The sequence below is a fragment of the Cervus canadensis genome, chromosome 28 (genome assembly GCF_019320065.1).
Source record: "Cervus canadensis isolate Bull #8, Minnesota chromosome 28, ASM1932006v1, whole genome shotgun sequence".
NCBI lineage: Eukaryota > Metazoa > Chordata > Mammalia > Artiodactyla > Cervidae > Cervus > Cervus canadensis.
In genome coordinates, this window is record NC_057413.1 from 26769316 (window position 1) to 26794031 (window position 24716).

General features: G+C 43.7%; 2 protein-coding genes and 1 long non-coding RNA gene across 6 annotated transcripts in view; 1 reads left to right on the forward strand and 2 right to left on the reverse strand.

Moving 5' to 3' along the window:
* Nucleotides 1–168: 168 nt before the first annotated feature.
* TMEM14A (transmembrane protein 14A) lies at nt 169–10375 on the reverse strand. 3 transcript variants are annotated; one of them, XM_043450383.1, is made up of 7 exons: nt 10221–10375; nt 7453–7537; nt 6694–6793; nt 5677–5761; nt 3626–3727; nt 2261–2348; nt 169–778 (listed from the first exon to the last, which is right to left on the reverse strand). In XM_043450383.1, the coding sequence occupies exons 4-7, from the start codon at nt 5744–5746 to the stop codon at nt 739–741; spliced, it is 300 nt and encodes a 99-aa protein (XP_043306318.1). In that variant the 5' UTR covers nt 5747–5761; nt 6694–6793; nt 7453–7537; nt 10221–10375; the 3' UTR covers nt 169–738. The 3 variants fall into 3 exon arrangements, with proteins under 3 accessions (XP_043306318.1, XP_043306319.1, XP_043306320.1); XM_043450384.1 differs by lacking the exon at nt 6694–6793; XM_043450385.1 differs by lacking the exon at nt 6694–6793 and having other exon boundaries at nt 10291–10366.
* LOC122429761 (40S ribosomal protein S27-like) lies at nt 5459–24190 on the reverse strand. 2 transcript variants are annotated; one of them, XR_006266128.1, is made up of 2 exons: nt 23873–24190; nt 5459–5473 (listed from the first exon to the last, which is right to left on the reverse strand). XR_006266128.1 is itself a non-coding variant. In XM_043450386.1 (1 exon), exon 1 carries the CDS (start codon nt 24173–24175, stop codon nt 23927–23929), a length of 249 nt encoding a protein of 82 aa, XP_043306321.1. In that variant the 5' UTR covers nt 24176–24190; the 3' UTR covers nt 23867–23926. The 2 variants fall into 2 exon arrangements, 1 of the variants encoding a protein (XP_043306321.1); XM_043450386.1 differs by lacking the exon at nt 5459–5473 and having other exon boundaries at nt 23867–24190.
* Nucleotides 15442–24716, forward strand: part of LOC122429762 — a 29391-nt gene continuing 20116 nt past the window's right edge. Inside the window, exons 1-2 of the long non-coding RNA XR_006266129.1 lie at nt 15442–15619; nt 19076–19205. This is a non-coding gene — a long non-coding RNA (uncharacterized LOC122429762). The remainder of the gene's footprint in view (nt 15620–19075; nt 19206–24716) is intronic.

The window sequence follows — 24716 nt, forward strand, 5'->3', positions numbered from 1 at the left end:
CTTAATATTTATTATTCCAAATTGTAAACATTTAAACTTTTATTTATTTTCTGTTATTATAAAGGGAGTAGAATAGAATCCTTGGGAAAAATACTATCAAAGATGATGAGGATATAGAGAAGATTTTAAAATGAGAGAAACAAAAAAAAATAAAATAAAATGAGAGAAACAGGTTTAAAACAGGTCTTTTATTTGAATACTGAATACATTCTATTTGCACAGAGTGTGCTGGGGATGAAGTTTATTAAAGAAAAAAAAAAAACACTGGCAGAAATACAATTAAAATGGAAAAAAAATCAAATATAACACAAATGACAAATAGATACAAGAGCATTCCGTGAAGCCCACTTAGGGCGTTCCATCATCTGATAAGTTAGTTTATAATTTAAACTTATTCCAGACATGAGTGTTGGGAACCACCATCTATAAAACATGACATATAAAAAAAATCAAAGAGTACATCACAATTTATGATATACTTCACAATTTCATGAAAATATCTTAATTGAAATCAGAATCTAACAATTGGAAAACGGTTAAACTGTTTATTTAAAAAAAACAAAAATCCCTCAAACTAGTGTCCTTATCAGAGGCAACAGTGTTTCTCGGGCAGTTTCCAACATAAAATAAGACCACATCGAACATCCCACACTGGAATTTATCTTTTCAACACAAACAGTGGGCTTCTGCCCGTTACAGCAGAATGACTCAGATTTAGTTTTCACTTCCTCTGGATTCTCAAAGCAGCAGTAAGACAAGTCTCAGGATCATCAAGAGGCTGGATTAAAACAAAAGACAGGCAAGGGGAGGTGACTCAGGAGGCGAGAGAAGGCTCACATGCCCACCTAGCAGGTGGTACTAGACCCCGGCTTCCAGGGTGCATCTCTGCTGCTACTCCCTGGGCCAGAGACGCTCTCAGGATCCCTGTACTTGAAATTCCAAGATGTGACTGAACTGGCCACTTAAAAATGTTCAATAAGTGATGGAGAAAAATCAGAATTCAATCTTCTGAAAATCTGGGCTGAACTTTCATAAGAGAAAGGTTAGAAAACACAATTTTCAATAGTTAGTAAAGGCAAGGAGCTTGAAAAACTCATCAAGGGGCAATTTTATGCCATTATTACAATCTCAGCTACTTTCCAAGTTTGGAGTCTTGTCTTTTTAACCTGTAAACCCTACTTTGACTTTCCACTGCCAAGCATCATTATTAGAACAGGACTCTCATTAGAAATCAGCCCTGTATAATCACACTTTTGTTCCCAAATCATAAACACTATATCCAGCCGCGCTAGAAAATTCTATTGAAAAGTAGAAAGCAGAAAATTTCTCATTCCATTACCACCTAGAGATTATTAATATGAAGTATTTGAAGAATTTCCTTCCTATCTTATTTATACACAGACTTTCAAAAAATTGAGATCACACTATATTTGGTTATTTATTCTGTTTTCATCTCCTATTTTGTCATTGATATTTTCAAACATCACTAAATGGTTTTTGAAAACATGAGATGCAATGCTTGCTCAATATTCCACTAAGTGGACAAAACAACTATTGAACCATTTCCTTACTGGTGAATTTTCAAGCTGCTTCTAATTTTTCAGTTCATGTCTTCAACTAGACACACAGTTGCAATAAACATCAGCCTTTGTATACATCTCATTATTTCTTTTGCATAAATTGTTAAAAGTGAAAACGTACATCAAAGAAAATTAACACATTGACAGCTTTCAACATATAAAGGCAGCTTCCAAGAATTTAAAATGTTATGCACAAATTTTCACTTGGGAATGTGCTTAATCTCATGGAAAGAATTAAGATTAAGAGAAACATGAAGCTCCCTGTTTATCTTTTTAAAAAATATTAAGTTTTCTCTCTTAAAAACTCAAAATAACTGCGAGAGACTATCACTGTCGAACTCTCTAAGAGAGATATCAGATTTAAATGAATACACTTACTGTCTCAGACAGGTAAATCCTGAGAAAAAAAATGAGGCTGATTTTAAATCTTTATTCTGAAAAACGGTAATTGTGTACATGTGATCAGATACTACAGCAAAACTAAGTGTATTTGATAAAAACATTCCCAGGCACATAAATGTCAGCAATTGATTGAATGGATGATGTTTTAAGGTTTTACAGTTATGCTGACTGTAATAAAAATTACTTTGACCTTTCAAGTTAAAACTGACTTTTGCCCAAAATTCGGCACTTCAAAATGACAGCAGAGAAAAGAATAGATCAAAATAGGTTTTTCTTACCTTAAACCTGCAACCAGTCCAGCTGGCATGATTTTCTTGGATCTCTTAAATCTCACCCCCATTATGGTGGCCAGGAAGAAAGCTGTAACTAAAAAACAGACCGGTGCATGAACCAGGGCCTCAAACATGTTATCAGTGCTTGCTTGTGAAACAGAGGGATTTGATTTCAGCTTTCTGATAAAACAATGATTATGTGTTGGTACTGAGTTGCTATGCTCTTGAAAAGATAAAAGTGTTCTGTCAAAATACCTTATAAATTAGCTAATCAACAAGGTTTCTGAGTAAACAAGCATGTTAAAATCCATTACTGAAATATCTTGAAAAGAAAAAGTGCTTTTCTAACTTAAATTTCTATTTATAGAACACTCCTGGGAAGGCCAAGACTGTATCTTTTTCAAGTTTCCTCAGGAACACTAGGCAGTATGCCTAGACTCACAGGAGACATCCAATAAATGGAAGGAAAAGAATCAGTTTCTAAAGTGAATCTTTAAAGTAAGACTTGATTAATAAAATAACAGTAGGAAAAGGCTGACTTTATTTTGTAGCATTCCATTTTGAAAAAATGAATGCCTGGAGATGAAATATATAACAACAGTCTAGTAATAATACTAAATTCAGAAGCACCATATCAGCCTTTTAGGAGCTGAACCACTATGATCAGAGATTATGTAAGAGATGAGGCCATTGATATCACAATTTAAGAACAACTTTCAAGGCAAAATCACTTGCTGATACACAAATCAACATGACTGGCAATAACATATATTAACTGTTTAAGTGCATATGAATAAAATGCCCAATATACGTATATCTTTTTAAAAAATATTTATCTATTTATTTGGCTGTGCCAGGTCATATTTGCAGCATGTGGGATCTAGTGCCCTGCCCAGAAGTTCAGACCTACACCCTCTGCTTTAAAAGGCAAAGTCTCAACCGCTGGACAGTCAGGGAAGCCCCAGCCTTGCTTTTCTAGGTTAACTCTTAAGGCAAAGTGGGATCTAAAAGCAGTTTGTGAATTCAATAAAACAATCCAAGACTCACTTTTTAGATATTTTCACAGTAATATAAACTATGCTAACATGCATTTAGGAGGGTTAGCAGAAAATTCAGACATAATTCCTCATTTTTTCTAATTTTATTTTCTCTTCCTAGTAACAAACTTTACAGAAATATTCCTCTGAGGCCTGGCAGCAACATCATCACTTTTGATGAGGTCTGTGTAGAAAGGAACAAGGATAGTGTTCCACCTCCATACAAGCATTTTGCCACCTGCCATCTGACCGGTATTTTCTAGGACACTGGGCTGGGTATTAAAAAGCTACCCCCAGGCTTTGATTTTGCATAACCAGGAAAAAAATGCCTTACACAGTGACAGCTTTACATCTCGCTTGTCATTGGAGACACGGTAAGCTCCATAGCCAGCCAAAAACCCAATAAAAAGACCAGCAATCAGAGACAGAACACCACCTGGAGGGGGAAAAAAAAGTAAGGGTTCAGGTAGAAAATCCTCAAATGAAGACATATCTTTATCACTTAATGTGTGATATAAGCAACAAGTGGAAGAAATGTGTTTCTTCTTGGGCACTGTAACTGCACAAGGCCAAATCAGGTGTCAGCTATCCATGGACAGTTTCTAAGAAATGACTGTTTCATGCTGAACCCCGAGAACACAGCAATGGGAGGGATGGGTATGGAGATAGAGCCTGCCTTATCGTCGTGCTTCCAATGGCGACTGCATGATCTTAGACAATTATCTAACTTCTTTATGTCCCTCTTTTATTCCCCCTATTCTCTTTGCCTCTATTATTTCACTCTCAGCTTGTGATGATAAAAATAAGATAAATGATGTTTTCAACTCATGGAGGTAGAGAGGGTCCTATGCAAACCAAGCAGTGGTTCTCTCCTGAATAATTAACAAAGCTTCCAGCCTCAACACATAAGGACTCAGGGCTGGATCACGACAACGAGTAACAGGAAAAATCCGGTCACTGATCCCAGTTGCCAACCCATCCCCTTCCGCACCCAGTACCTGCCCAGCATTGCCCCGGGCACTGGGACAGACAGGTCTTCCTGTGCTCTGGGTAGAGAGCAAGAGGGCACATGCCAGTGATAGTGTGACCAACACACACCATCCCCACTTCAGGGCACTCACTCTATTTAGAATCTATCAGATTGTAATCTCTAGGGTCAAGGCACCTCTGGGGTTTTTTGGGGGGAGAGGGATTTAAATGTATCATTTATTTTTATTGAAGTATAGTTGATTACAGTGTTGTGTTAGTTACTGGTGTACAGCAAAGTGATTCAGTTACAAGGCATCTCTGTTTTTTAAACATCTACAGAAAATTCAGATTGCAGCAGGGTTAAGAACCATTACAGCAATGCACATACACACACACCCATCCAGAAACAGAAGTGACATGCACTAGGTTCTAGCTTAATTCTTCAGGCAACAAGTGGAAGAAGATGCCTTACAACTAAAGTAACCCTTTCCTGCCACACCCTGCAGCAACCCCAACACACACACACACACACACACACACACACACACGCTCTCGCTCTCCTTTTCCTACACCTCAAAAAATCACTAAAAGAAGTAACCTTCAAAACCATATAGACCTGAAATTCAAGTCCCCCAATGTCACTGATAAAACAGTCTTCAAAATATAACTTCATTTTATGAATTTCTTAAAAAAATAAGAAAGAGAAATGTGGGACACTGTGATTATATAAATGCATCTACCTTAAAACAAAGTAAAATATAAAACTTGGCCTTTCATTTCTTTCTCCATGAAATCCTTTATTTTATCAACTGGGTGTTTTCTCCACCTTGGGACAGAGATGAAGAGACCACTTCAGATATTATAACTAAGTACTGAACAAATTTTCTGTTGCCACACACAATATAAACATAATTCAGTTTTTTGACACATTTGGGACCCCATGGACTGTACAGTCCATGGAATTCTCTAGGCCAGAAAACTGGAGTGGGTAGCTGTTCCCTTCTCCAGGGTGTCTTCCCAACCCAAGGATCGAACCCAGGTTTCCCAGATTGGAGGCGGATTCTTTACCAGCCTGAGCTACAAAGGAAGCCCTTTTGACACTACGAGTATGTTAAAAAAAAAAAAAAAAAAACTCATCTGATAATAAATGAGTAGCCCTGAGGAGGTTAACTCAATTAATTATGCAACTGATATTAACAGATGAAGGGAGACCCAGACACCCAGGCTCTGGAATGACAGGCTCTGTTCACCCAGCCCCAGGGAACCCCACCTCCTTCCCCGAATCCTCCCACCAAATGCTGGTCCTCAGCCACCTGAGGACTTCATTAGCTTCCTGTCCTATTTATAGACTCCTCAGATGATCCCAGCACAACCTCCCACCAGGTCCTTTTGAGGAAAAATCTGGTTTGGCCTCACCTCTCCGCTTATATCCCAAAATGCTTCCGAATGTCACCAGGGCTGCATAACCAAAACCAATCAGGTCCATTGGCAAGGTTCAAGTCTAAAGCAAGGGGGAAGGGACATATTTTACAAGATAAAAAGAGTCTGGGGGAGCAAATGTATATAAAAATGATGTGCATTCCACAGAATTATATAAATTAATTTCTCCAGTCCACTAAGAAAAAGGCAGCTAGATCTTCCCCCTCTCCAAACACTCAGCCGCCGTCTCCCCACCCTCATCACTCTCAAGATCACTCAGGGAGACACCTGAGGATGATTTTCCTTTCCTGTCTGCAAGACTTGTCCTGTCCTCTCAGTTGGGGACGCCTTTCCACCTCCCCAGCAGGACTTCTGCTCTGGTTAGCGCGGTCTCCTAGCGGGGCAGTGACCTTGCCATGTTCACTTTGCACTCCCGTGCCTGGAACTTGCCCCCTTCTCCCTGACCTACATTCTCTGCACACCATCTCCCTCTGAACCTACTTTCCTTCTCAGCCACACCCCTAACTTCCATAACCACGTCCTTTCCCAACCACACCCCTAACCTCCTTAACCACGCCTCAGCCACACCCCTAACCTCCTTAGCCACGCCCCTTCCCAACCACACCCCTAACCTCCTTAACCACGCCCATCTCAACCACACCCCTAACCTCCTTAACCACTCCTTCTCAGCCACACCCCTAACCTCCTTAACCACTCTCCTTCTCAGCCACACCCCTAACCTCTTTAACCACTCCCCTTCTCAGCCACACCCCTAACCTCCTTAGCCACGCCCCTTCCCAACCACACCCCTAACCTCCTTAACCACGCCCCTTCCCAACCACACCCCTAACCTCTTTAACCACTCCCCTTCTCAGCCACACCCCTAACCTCCTTAGCCACGCCCCTTCCCAACCACACCCCTAACCTCCTTAGCCACGCCCCTTCCCAACCACACCCCTAACCTCCTTAACCACGCCTTCTAAGCCACACCCCAACCTCCTTAACCACTCCCACCTGCACCATCCACCTGGTCTGGAGCGTCTGCTCTTCTAACTTCCTTGACCTTAACTCTATCTTGTAATTCTTTCCTGTTTGTACCCGCTCCTCTTCACACCTAAGAACAGGAAAGGGGTAACAAGGACATGTGCTTGTTGACTGATTCCCTTTCAACGTGCTCTTTGCTTTGTTGTGAGACAGCTCTCCTGTGTTGGCAGAGACACCCACGCTTGGTCCACGGGAAACCATTGAAGGATTCAACGCAAGGCAGCCCTTGCAGAAGTTAACTGAGTGACCGTGAGATCCTACAGGCCTCACAGCAGCAGCTGAAACACCCACAGGTGAAAAGTTCGAAGAAACTCCACGGAAATCCTGCCTGGAATTCTCCAAGACGTAGGAGAAAGAGTGCTGGCTACAGGCTGGACACATGGCCTCTGGTCACTAGTGGCTGCTGGACCCTGGACCATGCCCCATCCCTAAAAGGCCAACTCCCCCAAAATGAGGGGAATAGACGAGGTAAGCTCTAGCGTTTTTTGGTTTTTTTTTTTTTCAATTCTAAGATTCCTGGTGGTGACTGCACATCTTTTTACATCTCTATTTTCTCCCTGGGAAAAATAATTATCTTTGTATACACAAGGAATGGTATATGAGAATTTTTTGTATTTTCACAGTGTTCTCACTGTTTGCCATTGAGGTTAACCTGATCTTTAATTCTCTGTAGCAACTGGTAACAAACTCACCCAGAAGAATGGAAAAGGAAAGTAAGCTAGTACTTACTGTGAGGAAGGGTCTGAGGTTGGGAGCCCAAGGCACAGGAGGTGATGGCGCTGAAAAGGAGGCAACGATGGAAAATTCTCAATGTCTGTGGGATGAAGAATTAAAACAGGATGGTTGTTGATGCCCAAGAAGTGGTCCAGCGGGGCTGAATATAGAAGAAGGAAGGACCTGTGTTCCAAAACCATGGATAAATCATAATGACGATGTCATTTCTGAGCAGTTACCATGTGCCAGGCACCACTATAAGGCCTTATATGTATCAACTCATTTAATTATCACCACGACCCTAGGAGGTAAGTACTATCATTATCCACTTTGCAGATGAGGCGACTAAAGCACAGAAAAGGCAAGCAGCAGCCCCGAGGTCACACAGCAGAACCAAGATAGCAGACTCAGAGAAGTTTCATTCCTAATCAGTAGTACTTCCAAAAACTAAGTTAGTTGCCAAAAGAATGAACGTGCAAGTGACACTGAAGTTCCTGAAAGTTTTGAATTCTGCGTTAAGCACTTCTTGGCCTCGTAGCTTAGCCCACACTGGACTGTCTTGCACCTGGAGACCTATCACCCTCAGCCCTGTGAGCACCTCACGTCCAGTCCTACTTCCTGTTTTTCTCAAGGAGCCCATCACATTCCACAGTGTATGCCTGTCTTCACCAACATGTAATGTTAGGCATGTTCCTTAATCTCTCTGTATCTTAAGTTTCTCCATCTGTAAAACAGGGATAATAAAAATACCTACCTCACAGAGTTGCTATGGTGATGAAATGAGTTAACGCTGTAAGGCACTCAGAAGCCATGCCTGGCACACGCTGAACACCCAACAAATATTAGCTGCTCAAATGATGATCCTCCCTTTCACTCTTACACCCGTTTTTAAGCTTGATGTGAACAAGGGCAATACTATTTCAGCACAGTAAGAAATCAACTGAGGCAGGGTGGATTTAAGATGCAGGCGTTCATAGACTCAAGCCATAATAGTACTGATATAACTTGCACGTATACTCAATTACATCAAGAACGATTTCTTGGGTGTCTTCTATGTGCCGGCAGCAGGAAGAGACGGAAAGCCCCATTGATGGACATGGCCCTGATCTTCCGGCACTTCCAGTGTGGCACCAGGGAGGCGGCAGCTGCATGAGGGAGCCCTCAGAGGAGAGGCACAGGCCCTATAACCAGGAGCTTCACCCTCCCAGCCTGGGAGCCTAAGCTTCATTCTGTGAGGAAGCAGGGACCCAGCGGGGGCCTTGAGGACGGCAGGAGAAAGCAAGGAAGGAGGCTGGCAAGGAGGGGTGTGTCCTAGGCAGAAGGGAGACACCTACGAAAGCCTAGTGGCATGAGACAGCATGGCATGGTTTTAAAACGGAGAGAAGTGCAAGGGGTGTGAAAAGAGGGGGTGCAGGTGAGCAAGGGCCAGACGACTCCTGGAAGCCCTATAAAGGGAGTCTGGTAAAGATAGGCTGGGAGTCTGAAGCAGTAAGCCAAGCAAGAGATGATGGTGGTTGAATCAACAAACCCAGGGTGTGTGTGTGTGGGGGGGGGGGGGGCGGGGTTGTCAGGGAAGGGATGAGTCTCTGGCTTGGACCACTAGTGAGGAGAAGAGCCTTGCTATTGTTTCCTGAGACAGGGAAACATATTCAGTCTAAGATGATCAACACACAGTCAGGAAACACCCTTACATACAGAGCTGAAGTTATGAGAGAAATCACTTATCATCAGGTGGTAACAGGAACCTAATTTTTTCCTTAAGTCAATCACCTGCTGTGGAAGGCTGTTTCCTTTTCCCTCCTCTGAGCCCCCACCCCCACCCCAGTTTTTCCACTGGCCCTCTCTTGGGGCCCTGATGGAGAGACACTTCGGTTGACCTTCTCTCTCCTCCGCGCCAGTCAAGCTCCTTGAAGACTAAACTCAGGAATAACTTCTGCCTTAAGATACTCTGTAACTGACCTACCCTCGCACAGCTCTATTGCCAGGAAAAATCCCTTCATCTCCTTAGTGAACTGAGTGTTGTTCTAAGGAAGCAAAAGAAATCTATTTTCAGCTCTTGTAAGGGTTTACAGCGAAAATCCAAGCAAAAGGCAATTCGCCCTGTCGCTCCTTTTCCGTTGCAGGACCGTTTGATTTGCTCAGAATTACACAAGAAAGCCAGAGGCTGCGTTAACAAGGCGGGGACGGCAATGAGGATGGTATGCGCGACGGATCACGTGCTCCCATCGCAAATGCAATGCCCAGCCCTTGGAAAAGCCAGAAAGCATCTTGGGTGCAATGCAGCAAAATGATTTACTGCACAGCGCACAACACTAGGTGACAGGGCCCTGCCTTGTCCCTAGCCCTCCAAAATTTGGAGAACCCACTAAGAGATCTCCCTGAGCTATTATATAAAAACTATTTGCATATGCTAAGTATCAATAATTACCTACCTTTGAACTCCTTGGGGGCTCGAAAGACTTTCGAGTGAAGTCTGGATGGTGCTGGGAAGGTTTGAAACCTTACCAAGCATTTCTGCGATGATCCAAGGGCCCCACCCCCTTCTCCATCTCTCCCTAGCTCCGGGAAGGGAGGAGGGAGGACAGGTAGGAGATTCAGGACCTTGGAAGGAAGAAATTCGGGGACTTTCCAGAAAAAGGAGAGAAGCGATACCCGGAAGAGGAGACTCCACCCCCTGCAAAATCTTCCCAAGTTTCTCGGCATCGTTATCTGCCTATTTCTGCACCTTTGCATGAAAATTACGGGCAGAAAGATCTCAAGGTATAGCTAGATGTACAGCTCACCTGCAGCCTCAAGCTCTCCCCGCGGGTGAAAAGAAAAAAGTTGGGAGCCAGCTACAGGAAAACTTCGTACCTGGAACCGAGAAGCTAAGCTCACCACCAGCGCCTTCCCACTGAGAGCTCACCTCCCAGCACTGGGCGGGGCTGCTGGTTCCAGGAAGCACCGGCCCCGCCCCCTCATGCGCATGCGCTGCATCCCTTCCTGCGCTGCATCCCTTCCTCCGCAGCTCGGTCCTACCCGGTCGGTTCCCTCCCGGCGCAGCGGAGGTTGTTACTTGCCTGTACCACCTGCAGTGCCGGCGCTATAGCATCCCAGGCGGCGGCCACACCTGGTCACTCGCTCGGGACCTGGCCACTCGCTCCGGCGGCCCGGCTTTCGGGTCTGGCCCTGATCCTGGGACTGGAGTCTGCTGCCCCCTGCTGGACGGAGCGAGACTGGGCGTGGACCTGGGTATAACGGGGATTCCAGAGGGCAAACGATTTTTAACCGGAGAAGAGATTCCTTCATTTAAGGCGCGTTTGTGGGGCCTCTCCAGCAGGCCTTTTACGTACTCTCCAGCAGATTGACCCCATTTTCAGCGGAGGGAGCTAGAGTTCGGAGAGGCGAAGGAGTTTTCCACAGACTCAACTCCTAAGTGGGGTGCAAAGGTTAGAGCCCGAGTTGGTCTGGTTTCAAAGCCCGAGCACCCTTCACTACATCGCACCATCTACAACGTTATCTAGATGTGGTGCGGAGACCAGCATCCTGGTAAAACCCAGGATTTGCTGGGCTTAAGGTACCTGAAGGGACCAGGTACAGAGTGCCAGAACTGAAAGGCACTAAATCATGTCTAATTCCAGAATAACGCATTCCCAGGGATAAACCTGTGAGTCCTGCCTCCAGGCTACAACATCTCACCTCACTCCAGTTTTGCCTTCCAGGCAAGTGCCAGTAACTCCAACCCACTTCCTTATATAATAGCTCTTCAGATTTGAAGAAGGCTGTCATCTAGGCTGTCGCTCTGTCGTGTCCGACTCTTTTCGACCCTATAGACTGTAGCCCACCAGCCTTCTCTGTACGTGGAATTCTCCAGGCCAGAATACTAGAGTGGGTTGCCCTTCCCGTCTCCAGGGGATCTTCCCAACCCAGGGATCGAACCCAGGTCACCCGCATTGCAGGCAGATTCTTTACCGTCTGAGCCACCAGGGAAGCGTCATCTAGGGTTCATCAAGCAGCTATAGGGATGCCGTGGGACTGGGAATAATAGGATTTCCAAAAAAAAAAAAAAAACACCTAAGAATATAAATTAAACCTTGTGAAATTTGTTTGCTGAATCTACTCCTTGTGTTTAAAAGTGCTTCAAGGAAGCAGTGTGACTATATCTAACGTCTGAGAAGTCTTAAGGTGGGCCGAGGGAGTTAACAGGGTTCTGGGAGAGGCATAGGAGAGTTGATGGCAGGCGCTGGAATGTGGATGGAGAAAGTGGTATCCTGGAGTTTGGTGCTGAGTTTTTCCAGCTCTCCTCATCCCCTTCTATGCCCATCCTTAGCCCACTGCACGCTGGAACCCTTGTGCGTGTGTTCTCCCATACATGTGCACGCCCATGTGTGTGTCTCTTTTCCTTCCTCCCTCCTTCCCTTTTTCTCTCTCCCAAGACTCCCAGGACACTTTCTCTATCCAGAATAAAACCAAAGACTTTGGGATACCTCAGTTATCTTTAACTAATATGATCCCCCTCCTCAAGTAAATAACTTACCCCTGAACCCCAGAGCCTGGATTTATGATGCCGAGATCCCTTCCAGCCCTGTCACTGAGGTTTTAGAGGCTGAAAGCATGATATTCCTACTCAAGGTATTTTCATCTAAAAAAGCAACATGAACAACATGTGAGAACAGGAAGGTTCTTAGGCAAAGGGGCCACGGTCCTCTCAACTTACATGCCACCAACTGCCACCTACTCCATCTAATGGGAAGATTAGAGCCCAAGGTGAGGGTGCAGCAAAATCTGTTCACCTCTGCCTTTTTTGTAAAGCTGTCTGCTCATTATCCACAGCAGATTCTTCACTTCCAATGTGCCACCACTCCTGGAGAAACGTACAAGATAAAATACACAGGATTGCCAGGGAAGCCAGTTTTATTGAAATAAAGTTATCCAAAGCAGGAAAGTTATTAAAGTAGTAAACATTTACATCTGTGCCAAAGATGTGCTTCATTATTAAATCATGGGATCTAGGAGTGGGTGTGATAATTACTGTAACTTCCAAGTAGTGGTGCATATAACAATACTTTGAGGTATCTGTAACATGTGAGTATCTGTGATTCCTGGGGATGACACAGTCACAGGTACCAGTACCACTTGGTTTGCTGCCTATTTTCCTAATGGAAACAAATGTTAAATTTCAGTCAGAGGTTGGGGAACACAGAAACTTCTTTTTCCCATCCAGGTTCTCCAATTCCTGATTTCTATCCTCAGGCCCCTTTGGATTTGCAGAACTCCCAGTCCCCAGTAATGCAGGGTTTCCTAAGTTGTATTTGGTGGATGTGAAGGAAAAGAAGGGCAAGGCTGAGAGCCCGACTGACTTGCAGATGGGCTGCTCAGGCAGGACCTCCAGGGACATTTGCACATCAGTAAGTGCTCTGTGATCCTGAGCCTGGTCCTCATTTTCAAATGTGCAGAAACTCAGTTTGTATCCTTTCTTCCAGGGGCATCCTGGCTTTGGGAGATTGATTCATAGAACCCAACATCACAAGGGACTAGTTGATTTTTAAACAAAGAACAAACCCTCTGTCAGGTCCTTGATTCTTTTCTTCTTTCAGATCCCATGTGGTTACTTATCATTTAGGCCTCTCTCTGCTCATCAGTCAAATTTTGAACAAGCATCTCAATACATGTGTATCATTTATCTCTAAAATAGACACATTGTGGATATTTTAAATACAAATATATAAATAAGATACATAAAGTAAAACTTTAAAAGGAAACTATGAATAAGATTAAACAGGTATTTCCCATATTTAAAAGATGACATATTTCTGTCCCAAGATACAGTAGAATAATATTTTCATTCTTTCTGTCTTCTTTTCCAATAATACTTTTCTGAGTTGCTTGCAGCCTTTAGGACATCCTTCTCTTTGATGCAGTGGTAAAACTGCATACAATACGGTCAAAAGTCAAATTCACCCTGACCTGCAGCTCTGTTCTCATGCTTACCACACTGAGGCTCAGGCCAATGTGATGACATTAAGCTAAATATCCACTCAATACAAACGTTTGAACATGGAATACTTGGAATTTTACTTATTAGTAATGACAAGTTTTTAGATTTGTAGGGATTCATTTCCATTTCTCCAAAAACATCCACCCACTTTGTTTCCACAGCCTTGTGACAGCCCAGCTGCTGACATCTGTAAATTCATCATATAACCACAGGATATTCTGGTCACTGCCTCTGAATCAGGAAAAGTGACTGTACTCAGTTTCATAAAATAATCAAGGCACCCAAAGGACAAGGCATGTCTGTTCATGGACACCCACGCTAATTCAGCAGCTGCTGTTGATACTTCTGACTGAAGGCTGATTTCATTTCCCCAAAAGACAACACTTTTGGTTTGTTTGGAGGCACTCACTTCTCTCATTCTGAATTTGCCAGATTCAGTCTCCAAATGTGCTTTCACATTCGCTTCTCCACTATGCCCAATCCCAAAGTCTTTCCCACACACTGCACACTCTGTGTAGATTATTTACCACCACCCACCCCTTTCGACCCAACTGTATGTTGCTGTTAACATAAGAAAGTGAAGTCACTCATTCGTGTCCGACTCTTTGCCACCCCATGAACTGTAGCCTACCAGGCTTCTCCGTCCATGGGATTTTCCAGGCAAGAAAACTGGAGTGGGTTGCCAATTCCTTCTCCAGGAGATCTTCCCGACCCAGGGATTGAACCCGGGTCTCCCGCATTGAAGGCAGACTCTTTACCTACCGTCTGAGCCAGCAGGGAAGTTAACATAGCACAGTTGTTTAGCCTTTTTTTTTGGTGATGGGATCATGCCTGCCTTGGTAGTATAAATGTTCTCATTTTCATTATCTGACCTCTTAGAAAACATGGCCACAATACTCAGTGTTATTAAAAAAAAAAAAAAAAAGGTTAAAACTAGCACTCTCCTGATACAAAACATGACAGTTAATACACAGGCTGGGTGTCCCAGCTTATGCCACCAATGAACAATTTTCTGAAAAGGTCGGGTGAGACACATGGCCACAAGAAGTCTTACAAAGAAGTCATGAGCTTTGAATGCCTTACTAGAAATCCATGAGCTAAGGAAGGGCTGGGTATCCCAAAGTTTTCACTGGAAGGATTACAAATAAAGCCACAATTCGCAGCAAAAGTCCATTCTCACTCACCCTGAGGATGAAAGATTCCATCTTGGAAAGACAGTTAACAAAGCTGCACCATCTCCTTACTGAGATCTCAACTCCACCGAGGCCCTAACAAAACTCAAGACCACAGCCCCTTCAGGCTGGGAGGGGAAAGAAAGGGCAACCTGGCCGGGGCGGCGGTCACAATTGGAAGACACACTTTTATCAAAGTGCTACTGTCTATCCCTGTCTTCCTCTGTGCTCAGATGTCACGGTCAGGAAACGTGGCCTTCCTGGGGCAGAAACTGCGGTGACACAGCCCGTTCCCAGCTGGAGGGGAGAACGTGCGGGGGGATGGAGGTCTTGGCTGGGGCACGGCAGGACTTGGCTCAGCCCCAATCCGAGCGCACACTTGACGCCCGGCCTCCTATCCTCCAGGCCAGGAGGCTTGGGGACGATGCCCAAGGCCATCCAGGGACTCCCGAGTTTCCCAGCCCCTACCCGCGCCCTGCTCGCTCTTGGAAGGTTCTCCAGCGGCCCCGTGCCTGTTCTCGGCTGGGCGCATCGTCTCCACTGGCTGCTCGCCCTGACCTGCTTCTGACCCCCATAGCAGATCCAGCTGTACTCTCCCCGGCTAGGACGCCGCGGAGCCCGTTTGTGGGCACCGGCCACAGCTCAGACCATAGTCGGGACCATCTCCTTTCGTCGTGAGCTACCAGCAGACCGACAATACGGCCGAGGTGGGCGGGCCCATATCGCCTAACTCGCATGCTCATTGGTTGAGCCCATCGACACTTAGTCGTGCGCCAGCGTCCCATTGGCTCCAACGGCGCGCTCTATAAATCCGGGGAAGTTCCGCGTCTGCGGAAGCTGGGTGGTCGGCGCGCGTCAGAGGGTTCTTGGGGCGTGTTGGAGGGTTCCAGAGGCCGGTGAAGCCGGCGGAGGTCGCCTCCGCCAGCCGACGCCTCAACCTTTGTCCTGGGCGTCAGCCTCAGGCTTCACGGAAGTGAAAGCGAGCCAAGAGGAAGATAAAAACCAGTACAAATAAATCCCCAAGTCACAACAGGTACAGTCGAATTCAAGGAAAGCAAAAGTAAATGAGAAAAGCATAATTAAGCTAGTCATTTTTTTTCTTGCGTAGGCAAAGTAAACAGCTGAATTTCAAGGCATTGACTTCTAGAAAAGATAAAACGGGAATCTAGCTTCAATTTTAGGGTATTTATACCAATTTCTATTTAGAACTTGATCAGCAAAAGTTCACGGTCAAAGAATCGAGCGTTTTTTATTTGGTTGCGTTTCCTACGAACGGCGGCAGGGGGCACTAGATGCTCTCGTTTCGTTCAGGTAGCCGGGACTTTTAAAACCTTTTGATAGACTTACGAACGGCCTGACACCAAATAATTTGCTCTTAGAAAACAGATCGGTGGTCTGCGTAAAAGAATGTACCAAAAAAGTAATGCTTTCTGCACTACGGCCTGTAGACTAAGGAGTACGGGTTTCTGAAATATTGTGGCGAGGGGAAAGGTCAGCTCCAGGATATAAGGGGGAATTTTAAGGTGGGCTCTGAAAGAGGCAGGCAGTGGAGAATGAGCAGGGAACCTCTGACTCCTTTACCTGAGTCTGCCGTCTAGACTCACTTTTAACTTTTGCCGAGAACAGGGGACTTTCCGTTCTAAAACCAGGACTGAGAGGTTTCCTGGAATTTTTGACGTAAATATAAACAATAATGATAACAACTAACATTTAATGAGTCTAGTGGGCTTCTAAGCATTTAATCCTCTCAGTAACCGTCTGAGATAGATAATGGGTCATCCCTATTTTACAGAAGAGGAAACTGAGGCGACTTGCCAAAGGTCATGCTGACCGTTGAGAAGTGTCAGATCCAGGTTAAAGAAGAGTGTGTATACCGGCTCTGCCGTTGTTGGGCCTGGGTTCCAGTCATGGCTCCACTGCATATTTTATTAACACAGGAAGGCACATAACATTTTGACTGGTACGGAGGAAATACTCAATAGTGTTTGCTATTATTATTTAAAGCGTGGTCCTTGCTCTCCAAGACTTTAAAGTCAATGGCCCTTATGACTCATAAGGCAGTAGAGATGTCTCTAATGGGTGAATGGGACAGAGACTAGACGCATGGAAGTGAGTGGAGGAGGAAACAGCTGGGAAACAAGAGTGGTCAGGTCTGGCTCACAGATCACTGAATGCTTAAATGAGTAGCCTACATATCATCATTAGAAAGTGGTCTCAGATCCTGAATGGCTTGAGCTGATCACTGTAGTCTCTGTATTTAGGTATCATATGGGTGTGCATGTTTAATTAAAAATGTAGTCAGGGCTTTCCTGGAGGCTCAGTGGTTAAGACTCTCTGCTCCCAAGGCAAGGGGCAGGGGTTTGATCTCTGGTCAGCGAACTAAGATCCCGCATGCCACACGGTGAGGCCAAAAGAAAAATGTAGTCAGTTTTTATTAGTCACTGAAATTGTCCTAAGAAATGTTAGGCTATCTACTCATCTAGCTGGAGGAAGCATTTATTAATTTTTAGAGAAAGCATTTATTAATTTCACAAATAATTATCTGTTAGATGTTATATGGTCAGGCCATTCAAGATGGCTGTTCTCTCACTCTGCGTACATCCCTTGCTCCACCAGCCCCTGCTTCACTCACAGAAATACTCAGTCCTCTTAGTTATAGGGCTTAATTAGTCCCTGGTAACTGACATCAATTCTCCCTGTAAATGGTAGCCTCCTTCTCCCCTGAATAGCAAAGGCTGTTGCAGTGTCCTGTCCACACATTGTGTTGAGTTGTTGCTCCAGGACCCTTTGTAGGATTCTCCCGTCCAATAAACCACCCATGTCTCTATCGCTGTCTCCAGGCTGTTTCTTTGGTCTTGAGGCTGGACAACTACAAGGCTTGCAGACCTGTGGGATGCCCCCCAACAGATGTCAAGCCCTGGAATAGGAGTCTGAGAGTAGGACTCAGAGTTAGAGACTGACTCTGGAACGAAGGGAGTGGGAAGGGATATTATAATTGAAACCTGAAGTCTGAGAGGGAGCCAGCAGCAAGCAGTCAGGGGGCCCTCATTGCAGGCAGCAGGAATGGCCTGAGCAAAGGCCCTTGCAGCAGGGCTGGATGGGAAGGGCTCCATGCCTGGTGAGAACCAAAGGAGTGTGGGACTAGAGAATTGTGAATTAGAGGCAGAGTAAATTGGTGCAGCAACAAGCTGTGTTCATAAAGAGCTGGGCTGAGTACGGGTTTCCTGCCTCTGAGTCTTTTATTTAAATCGTCTTGACTGTGTAGAGTCCAGGTGTTGCCGAAGGGAAGTTTCCATTATGGGGTGAGAGGTAACCTTGTGCATTGCTTTGTTTCCATTCGTTGTCCTTAACTGAGTTGAATGCTTTGCATCTGTGTGTGCTTAAATCCAGAAGTGCCTGTGTTTCAGAGGACATGACTCCTGACTCTTCTGTCCTGCTTAGCAGTAAAAGAATGGTAAAATGGATTTACATTCATTCCCTAGCATCTCTAACTTCATCTTTCCCTGAAGATTTCTTGGAATTAAAAAAAAAAAACAAATATTAAAGATAGCTCATTTTTCCTATTCTTTGGGTCTCCATGGAGCCAATGCTGTACCAGTAGTGTAAAAATCAAACAGATGTGAGAAAGAGGACTTGATGTACAGAGTTAATTTGTGTTTCTTCTTTAGATCTCTTTGAGCAAGCAACCCTTAATGCAGTAAAAATGGCATCTTTGAGGAAAAGCAGATTATCTTATCCGATAAGGCTGCCTTTTCTCATTACTTTAATGTTGCTCTGATCATGCATTTTAAACAGTGTTTTTAATAAATAAAAAAAAAAGTCCCAAGAGAAGACTTAGGTCGGAAAAGAGGGCATGATAACATTTGGAAACATGCAATGGAGAAACATTCTGAAAATCCACTCATCAGTGTAGTAGGACTCACTGCAAAGGTGAAATTGGGTCCAAACTTAAAGAAAGGAAAGTTTCAGTCTCTTTCTCTCCTTTCGTCTTATACTTCATACCAATTATTAGAGCAAGTTTAAGTGGTATCTCTAACAAATGTCATGGAAGAAGGGAAGTGAATATTAGTTTCTGACATTCCAACCAGGTGTGGATGGAGAGTTAATTTAAAACAGCCACACACCTGTAATACCTGGGGAGGCCCTGGAACTTCTATCAGCGTTTATATAACTCACTTCTCAGGCTGGATTTAATAAAGATCATTGGGATAAAGATGGATAGGAAGAAATTGAACTATTTATAAAATATTTTTTGTCAGTTAATACAATTAATAAAGTGGTTAATAATGCTGGCATGGAGGCTGGAGCTTTCAGTTAGGGAAAACAATGCTAGGAGCCTGCAAGATGAGTAAGAAACAGTCAGAGCTTCTCCCTCAAATTGTCTGGGGCTGTGCCCAAAACATAATAGGATGCTTCTGCCATTCCCTTTTGCAAAGAGGCCTCTAACAGAACTTTAGGAAAACTGTTTGTTTTTTCTCATTCTTCTTAGATTATCTCCTTAGAGGCTTCTGAAATGCTCAATTCAGTGGTCCCCAAATTTGCTGCCCACTGGAATCACCTGGCCATCTTTAAAAACTACTGATGCCTGGCTCACGTCTCTCAGTATTGTAATTTACCAGGTATGGACTGCAACCCAGGCATGGGGAGTGGTTTTGTTAATCATTTTATATATATAGGTTTACAGATGATTGTAAGAAATAATACAGAGAGATTCTGTATACTGTTTACCCAGTACCCCCTGCATGGTAACACCTTCCAAAATGGTACTACAATATCACAGCCATATTATTGACATTGATACATGCAAGAACCAGAACATTTCCGTCATCACCAGGATCCTTCCCTCTTGTTGGGCTTTTATAACCACACCTACCTCCCTGCCTGCTCTAACCCCATCCTTTTTTATTGCCTTTTAAAGTAAAACAATTTTAATCTCACAGTACAGCACCTTGAAAAGTACAGGAGTACATTATAACGGCTGGCACACAGGGGCTGGCATCAAGTGAACAGGCAAGAAGAGTTACTGACTGGAGGAGGAAGGGGAGGTGGGAGATGGTAGAGCTGAAGGGTCATCAGCAATAGGAGACGGAGGGCAAGCTGCAGTTTCTGTCATGCCTGACGTCCAACCCCATCCTTAACCTCTTGGCAACCACTAATCTATTCTCTATTTCAATAATTGGTCATCTTAAGAATATAAGTGTAATCATGCAATGTGTAATCTTTGGGAACTAGCTTTTTTCATGCACCATAATTCTCTGGAGATTCATCCAGGCTGTGGCAGGTGTCAATATTTAGTTTGTACCACAATTTGTTTTACCATCTGGAGTGTTACCAGATTTTGATTATTAGGAATGAACTCCTTTAAACATTGATGTACATATTTTTGTGTAAACATACATTGTCATTTCTCTGGGATAAATGTCCAGCAGTGGAATTGTTGAGTTGTATGGTTAGTGCATGTTTAGTTTTTAAAGAAAATCCTGAACTATTTTCCAGAGGGGCTGTACCATTTTTGCATTCGCAAAAATGCAAAAAATCACACACAGCAATGTGTGAGTGATTCGGTTTCTCTGCATCCTTGCCAGCATTTGGCGTTGTCAGTCTCTTCTATTTTAGTGTGGTGATAGCACATTGTGGTTTTAACCTGCATTTTCCTAATGGCTAAGTAAACACCTTTTATTTCGCCTTTCATGTGCTTTCCTTTTCTCCTCTGCTTTTTGCTTCTCTTCTTTCCACAGCTATTTGTAAGGCCTCCTCAGACAGCCGTTTTGCTTTTTTGCATTTCTTTTTCTTGGGGATGGTCTTGCTCCCTGTCTCCTGTACAATGTCACGAACCTCCATCCATAGTCCATCAGACACTCTGTCTATCAGATCTAGTCCCTTAAATCTATTTCTCACTTCCACTGTATAATCGTAAGGGATTTGATTTAGGTCATACCTGAATGGTCTAGTGGTTTTCCCTACTTTCTTCGATTTAAGTCTGAATTTGGCAATAAGGAGTTCATGATCTGAGCCACAGTCAGCTCCTGGTCTTGTTTTTGCTGACTGTATAGAGCTTCTCCATCGTTGGCTGCAAAGAATATAATCAGTCCGATTTCAGTGTTGACCATCTGGTGATGTCCATGTCTAGAGTCTTCTCTTGTGTTGTTGGAAAAGGGTGTTTGCTATGACCAGTGCATTCTCTTGGCAGAACTCTATTAGCCTTTGCCCTGCTTCATTCTGTACTCCAAGGCCAAATTTGCCTGTTACTCCAGGTGTTTCCAAATAGATGGAGAAACAGTGGCAGACTTTATTTTGGGGGGCTCCAAAATCATTGCAGATGGTGACTGCAGCCATAAAATTAAGAGATGCTTTCTCCTTGGAAGAAAATTTATGACCAACCTAGACAGCATATTAAAAACCACAGACATTACTTTGCAAAAAAGGTCTGTCTATCAAGGCTATGGTTTTTCCAGTAGTCATGTATGGATGTGAGAGTTGGACTATAAAGAAAGCTGAGCACCAAAGAATTGATGCTTTTGAACTGTGGTGTTGGAGAAGACTCTTGAGAGTTCCCTGGACTTCGAGGAGATCCAACCAGTTCATCCTAAAGGAAATCAGTCCTGAATATTCATTGGAAGGGCTGATGTTGAAGCTGAAACTCCAATACTTTGGCCACCTGATGCGAAGAGCTGACTCATTTGAAAAGACCCTGATGCTGGGAAAGATTGAAGGCAGGAGGAGAAGGGGATGACAGAGGATGAGATGGTTGGATGCCATCACCGACTCAATGGACATGAGTTTAAGTAAACTCCAGGAGTTGGTGATGGATAGGGAGGCCTGGTGTGCTGCAGTCCATGGAGTTGCAAAGAGTCAGACATGACTGAGTGACTGAACTGAACTGAACTTCATGTGCTTATTTGCCACCATTTGGTGAAATGTCTATTCATGTCTTTGCCCATTTTCTAGTTGAATGACTTATTTTTTTACTTTTGAGTTTGAGAGTTCTCTATGTATTCTAGATACTAGTTCTTTGTCACATTTGTGGTTTGCAAATGTTTTCTCCAATGTGGGATTTGTCTTTTCATACTTCTGATAGAGTTTTTCCATATAGAGCAAAAGTTTAATTTTGATGCAGTCCAGTTTATCATTTTTTCATGGATTATGCTAGATATTACTCAAGGACTGTTTAGCATTATCCACTAAACACATTGCATCAAAGAATGCTGAGTCCCTCACTGCAAAAAGCTTTCATGTTAAAACTTTCCATCTAGATGAAGATGTTTCCCTTCTCTTTTCTTGTTTAGATGTGTTGACTTTTAAAGGATGTTTGTGGTTTCAGAGAAACCCCAGGACACACAGAAACTTGAAATTTCCAAGGATGTGAACTGCAAGACAACCATTGCGTATCAGATCTTGTCCTTGACATTATGGACAAGCTTCTTTCAAAGAAAGCTCTTTATCCATGAGGATAAGGGAGTCGATAGATATAAGAGGCATCTCTGGATTGTCACACACAGGCCATACAACCTCACCAAATAAATAGTTCTTTGTATAAAGAAAAAAAGAACTGTTGTCATGATGAGAAGAGGACAGGCAAAGGCTCAGATGTCCCAAACGGAATTACAACTCATTCGTTTGAATGGAATATTTGAAAAATAAAATAGGGGGATTTAAGCACAGTCCTTGGGGATTATAAATTATGGGCAGTGTGTTCCTTATTTAGAATGTTTCGGGAGGAACAACTTTTGTATAGTCAGGGTCACGAGTTTCCAGTTACTAGAGATTTTCAAGCAGGCCCTGGACCACCACATAGCAGGGGGTGTTAGAGAGATGAGTCAGGCAGTAGAAAGGTATACGAGGTGAACTCTCAGAGCCTATGCAGTCCTGGTGTCTCTGGCAACATCTCCTTTCTCCAAGGGAAGATACAGAATTATCCTGGAAAGGAAGAGTATAGGCAGAACTGAGCCCAAGAAATTTAGGCAAAACACTAGGAAGAAGCCAGATAACTTGAATAGAGCCTTCTCTAGATTAAGTTAGATTTATGGAGCTGGAAAAGACTTTGGGGGGTGTCTGTCTTGCTCTTGATAAAGAAATGGAAAAACTGTATTAGTCAGATAGGCTAGACTATGATACATTAATAAACTATGAAATCTCACTGGCTTAACAGGAGAAAAGTGGACTGTTCCCTTGTACAAACTCCTTTACAGATGTTTCTGATCAGGCATTCTCCTCCAAGTGATGACTGAGTGATACAGGTGCCTTCCATCTTGTTTCATGTCCCTTCAACACGTGGCCTGAAAAGTCCATGAGAAAGGGGAAGAGAATTCAGGAAAGGCACCTGGCTACTTTAGATATCCAAGCCCTGAGTATTTCATGAATCACTTCCACTCAGATCCTTTAGGCAGAATGGGTCCTGCAGCCAACCCAATTGCAAAGGAGGCTGGGAAACAGAGGGCCACACAGATATTGGTCACACACCTGTAGTTTTTTCCCACAAGAAGCCAAGACGCAGAGGGATGCCATGATTTCATTATGATCATTGTGTTAATGTTGCCAGAACTAAGATCAGATTCTAGATACGATGATTTATCAGGTTAAGTGTAGTATATGATGAAGACTTCCATGACTGAATTCTGGGCATCCCACTTGGCAGCTAGAACCTCAACAAAACAAAACTTTTATAATTCCTCATGCCCACTAGACCTTATATCTTTGCTCCTGAAGCCCCTTACTTAGGTGTGAATACCTTCTTCTTTACCTACCTTCTCTTTGCCTACTTATTCTTTAAGACTTAAGCATCTCTGCTTCCAGGAAGGTGATCCTAATCTCCGAATGCCCTCCTCTCCAGATTGAGTTAGGTGTCCTGTGCATCCACGTTATCCTGTCCTAACATCAACCCTGAATATTCACTGTAAGGACTGGTGCTGAAGCTGAAGCACCAATACTGTGGCCACCTGATGTGAAGAGCCGACTCATTGGAAAAGACCCTGATGTTGGGAAAGATTGAGGGCAGGAGAAGAAGGGGGCGACAGAGGATGAGATTGTTGGATGGCAGCACCAACTCAATGGACATGAATTTGAGCAAACTCCAGGAGATAGTGAACAACAGCGAAGCCCAGCGTGCTGCAGTTCATGGGGTTGCAAAGAGTCGGACACGACTTAGTGACTGAACAAAAACAAAAACAAAAAATCATACGTGGTAAAGGTTATGTCATTATCCATTTTTTATTCTATTTCCAACCCTAGATTGTGAGCTTCTTGTAGGCAAATGACATTATTAAAATTATTTATTTATTTATTTTTTATCCAAAACATGTTTATTGGGATGGTTTCCCGTTCATCTTGATACAGCGTACTTTTAGTGCTGCTTCCGTCTGAAAGAGCATCCTTCTGTAAGCCTTGCTTTTCCTCCTGTAGGCTGGCAGAGGACAGTAGAGCAGCCAACACACAAAACTACTGTTTGTGCATGGCTAAAGACAGTGGTGATTTTATAGCATCCTGGGCATTTTACATCCATGAAATAGGAACTGGGGCTCTGCACCAGGCGCTTCTTGTGTTTCCTTTTCTCCTCTTCTGCAGAGGGCTGAAGATCCTTTGTGAGAGGCATGTTCTCATGAGGAGGTCGTCACCACCAGAAAGGAAAATTTTTTTACGTTGTAATAATTAAAATATTTTGACATACAGCAAATCTGACTTTTTGTATACAGTTTATGAATTTTGACAATTGTATATATTTTTTGAGTTAGGTTATTCCTGGTTCTTGATATGCCGAATAATTTGAATAATGGTATGCTGGACATTTTGAAATGATATTATGAGACTCTGAGCCTTGTTTGAATCCTGTAAAATGTTGCCATTTCTGTTTTAGCAGGCAATCAACTTAGCTGATTTCAATCTGCAAGGTCTGACCAACTTGCTGTGGATATAGGTTCTGTTTTCAAAGCCTTTGCAGCGCTCTTCTGAGCCGGTGTGTACGCCACCTAGTGGCCAATCTGACCATGGGCGGTGATCTCACCGTGGTCGATTTCTCAGTCCCTCGCGGACTCTTCAGGGTCAGATTCACACATACGCAGCTAGAGAATAAGGCCAGGTTTGTAAACAACTTGAGCAGCACCTCATCGGCCTCCTCTCTGATATCTTCTGAGATC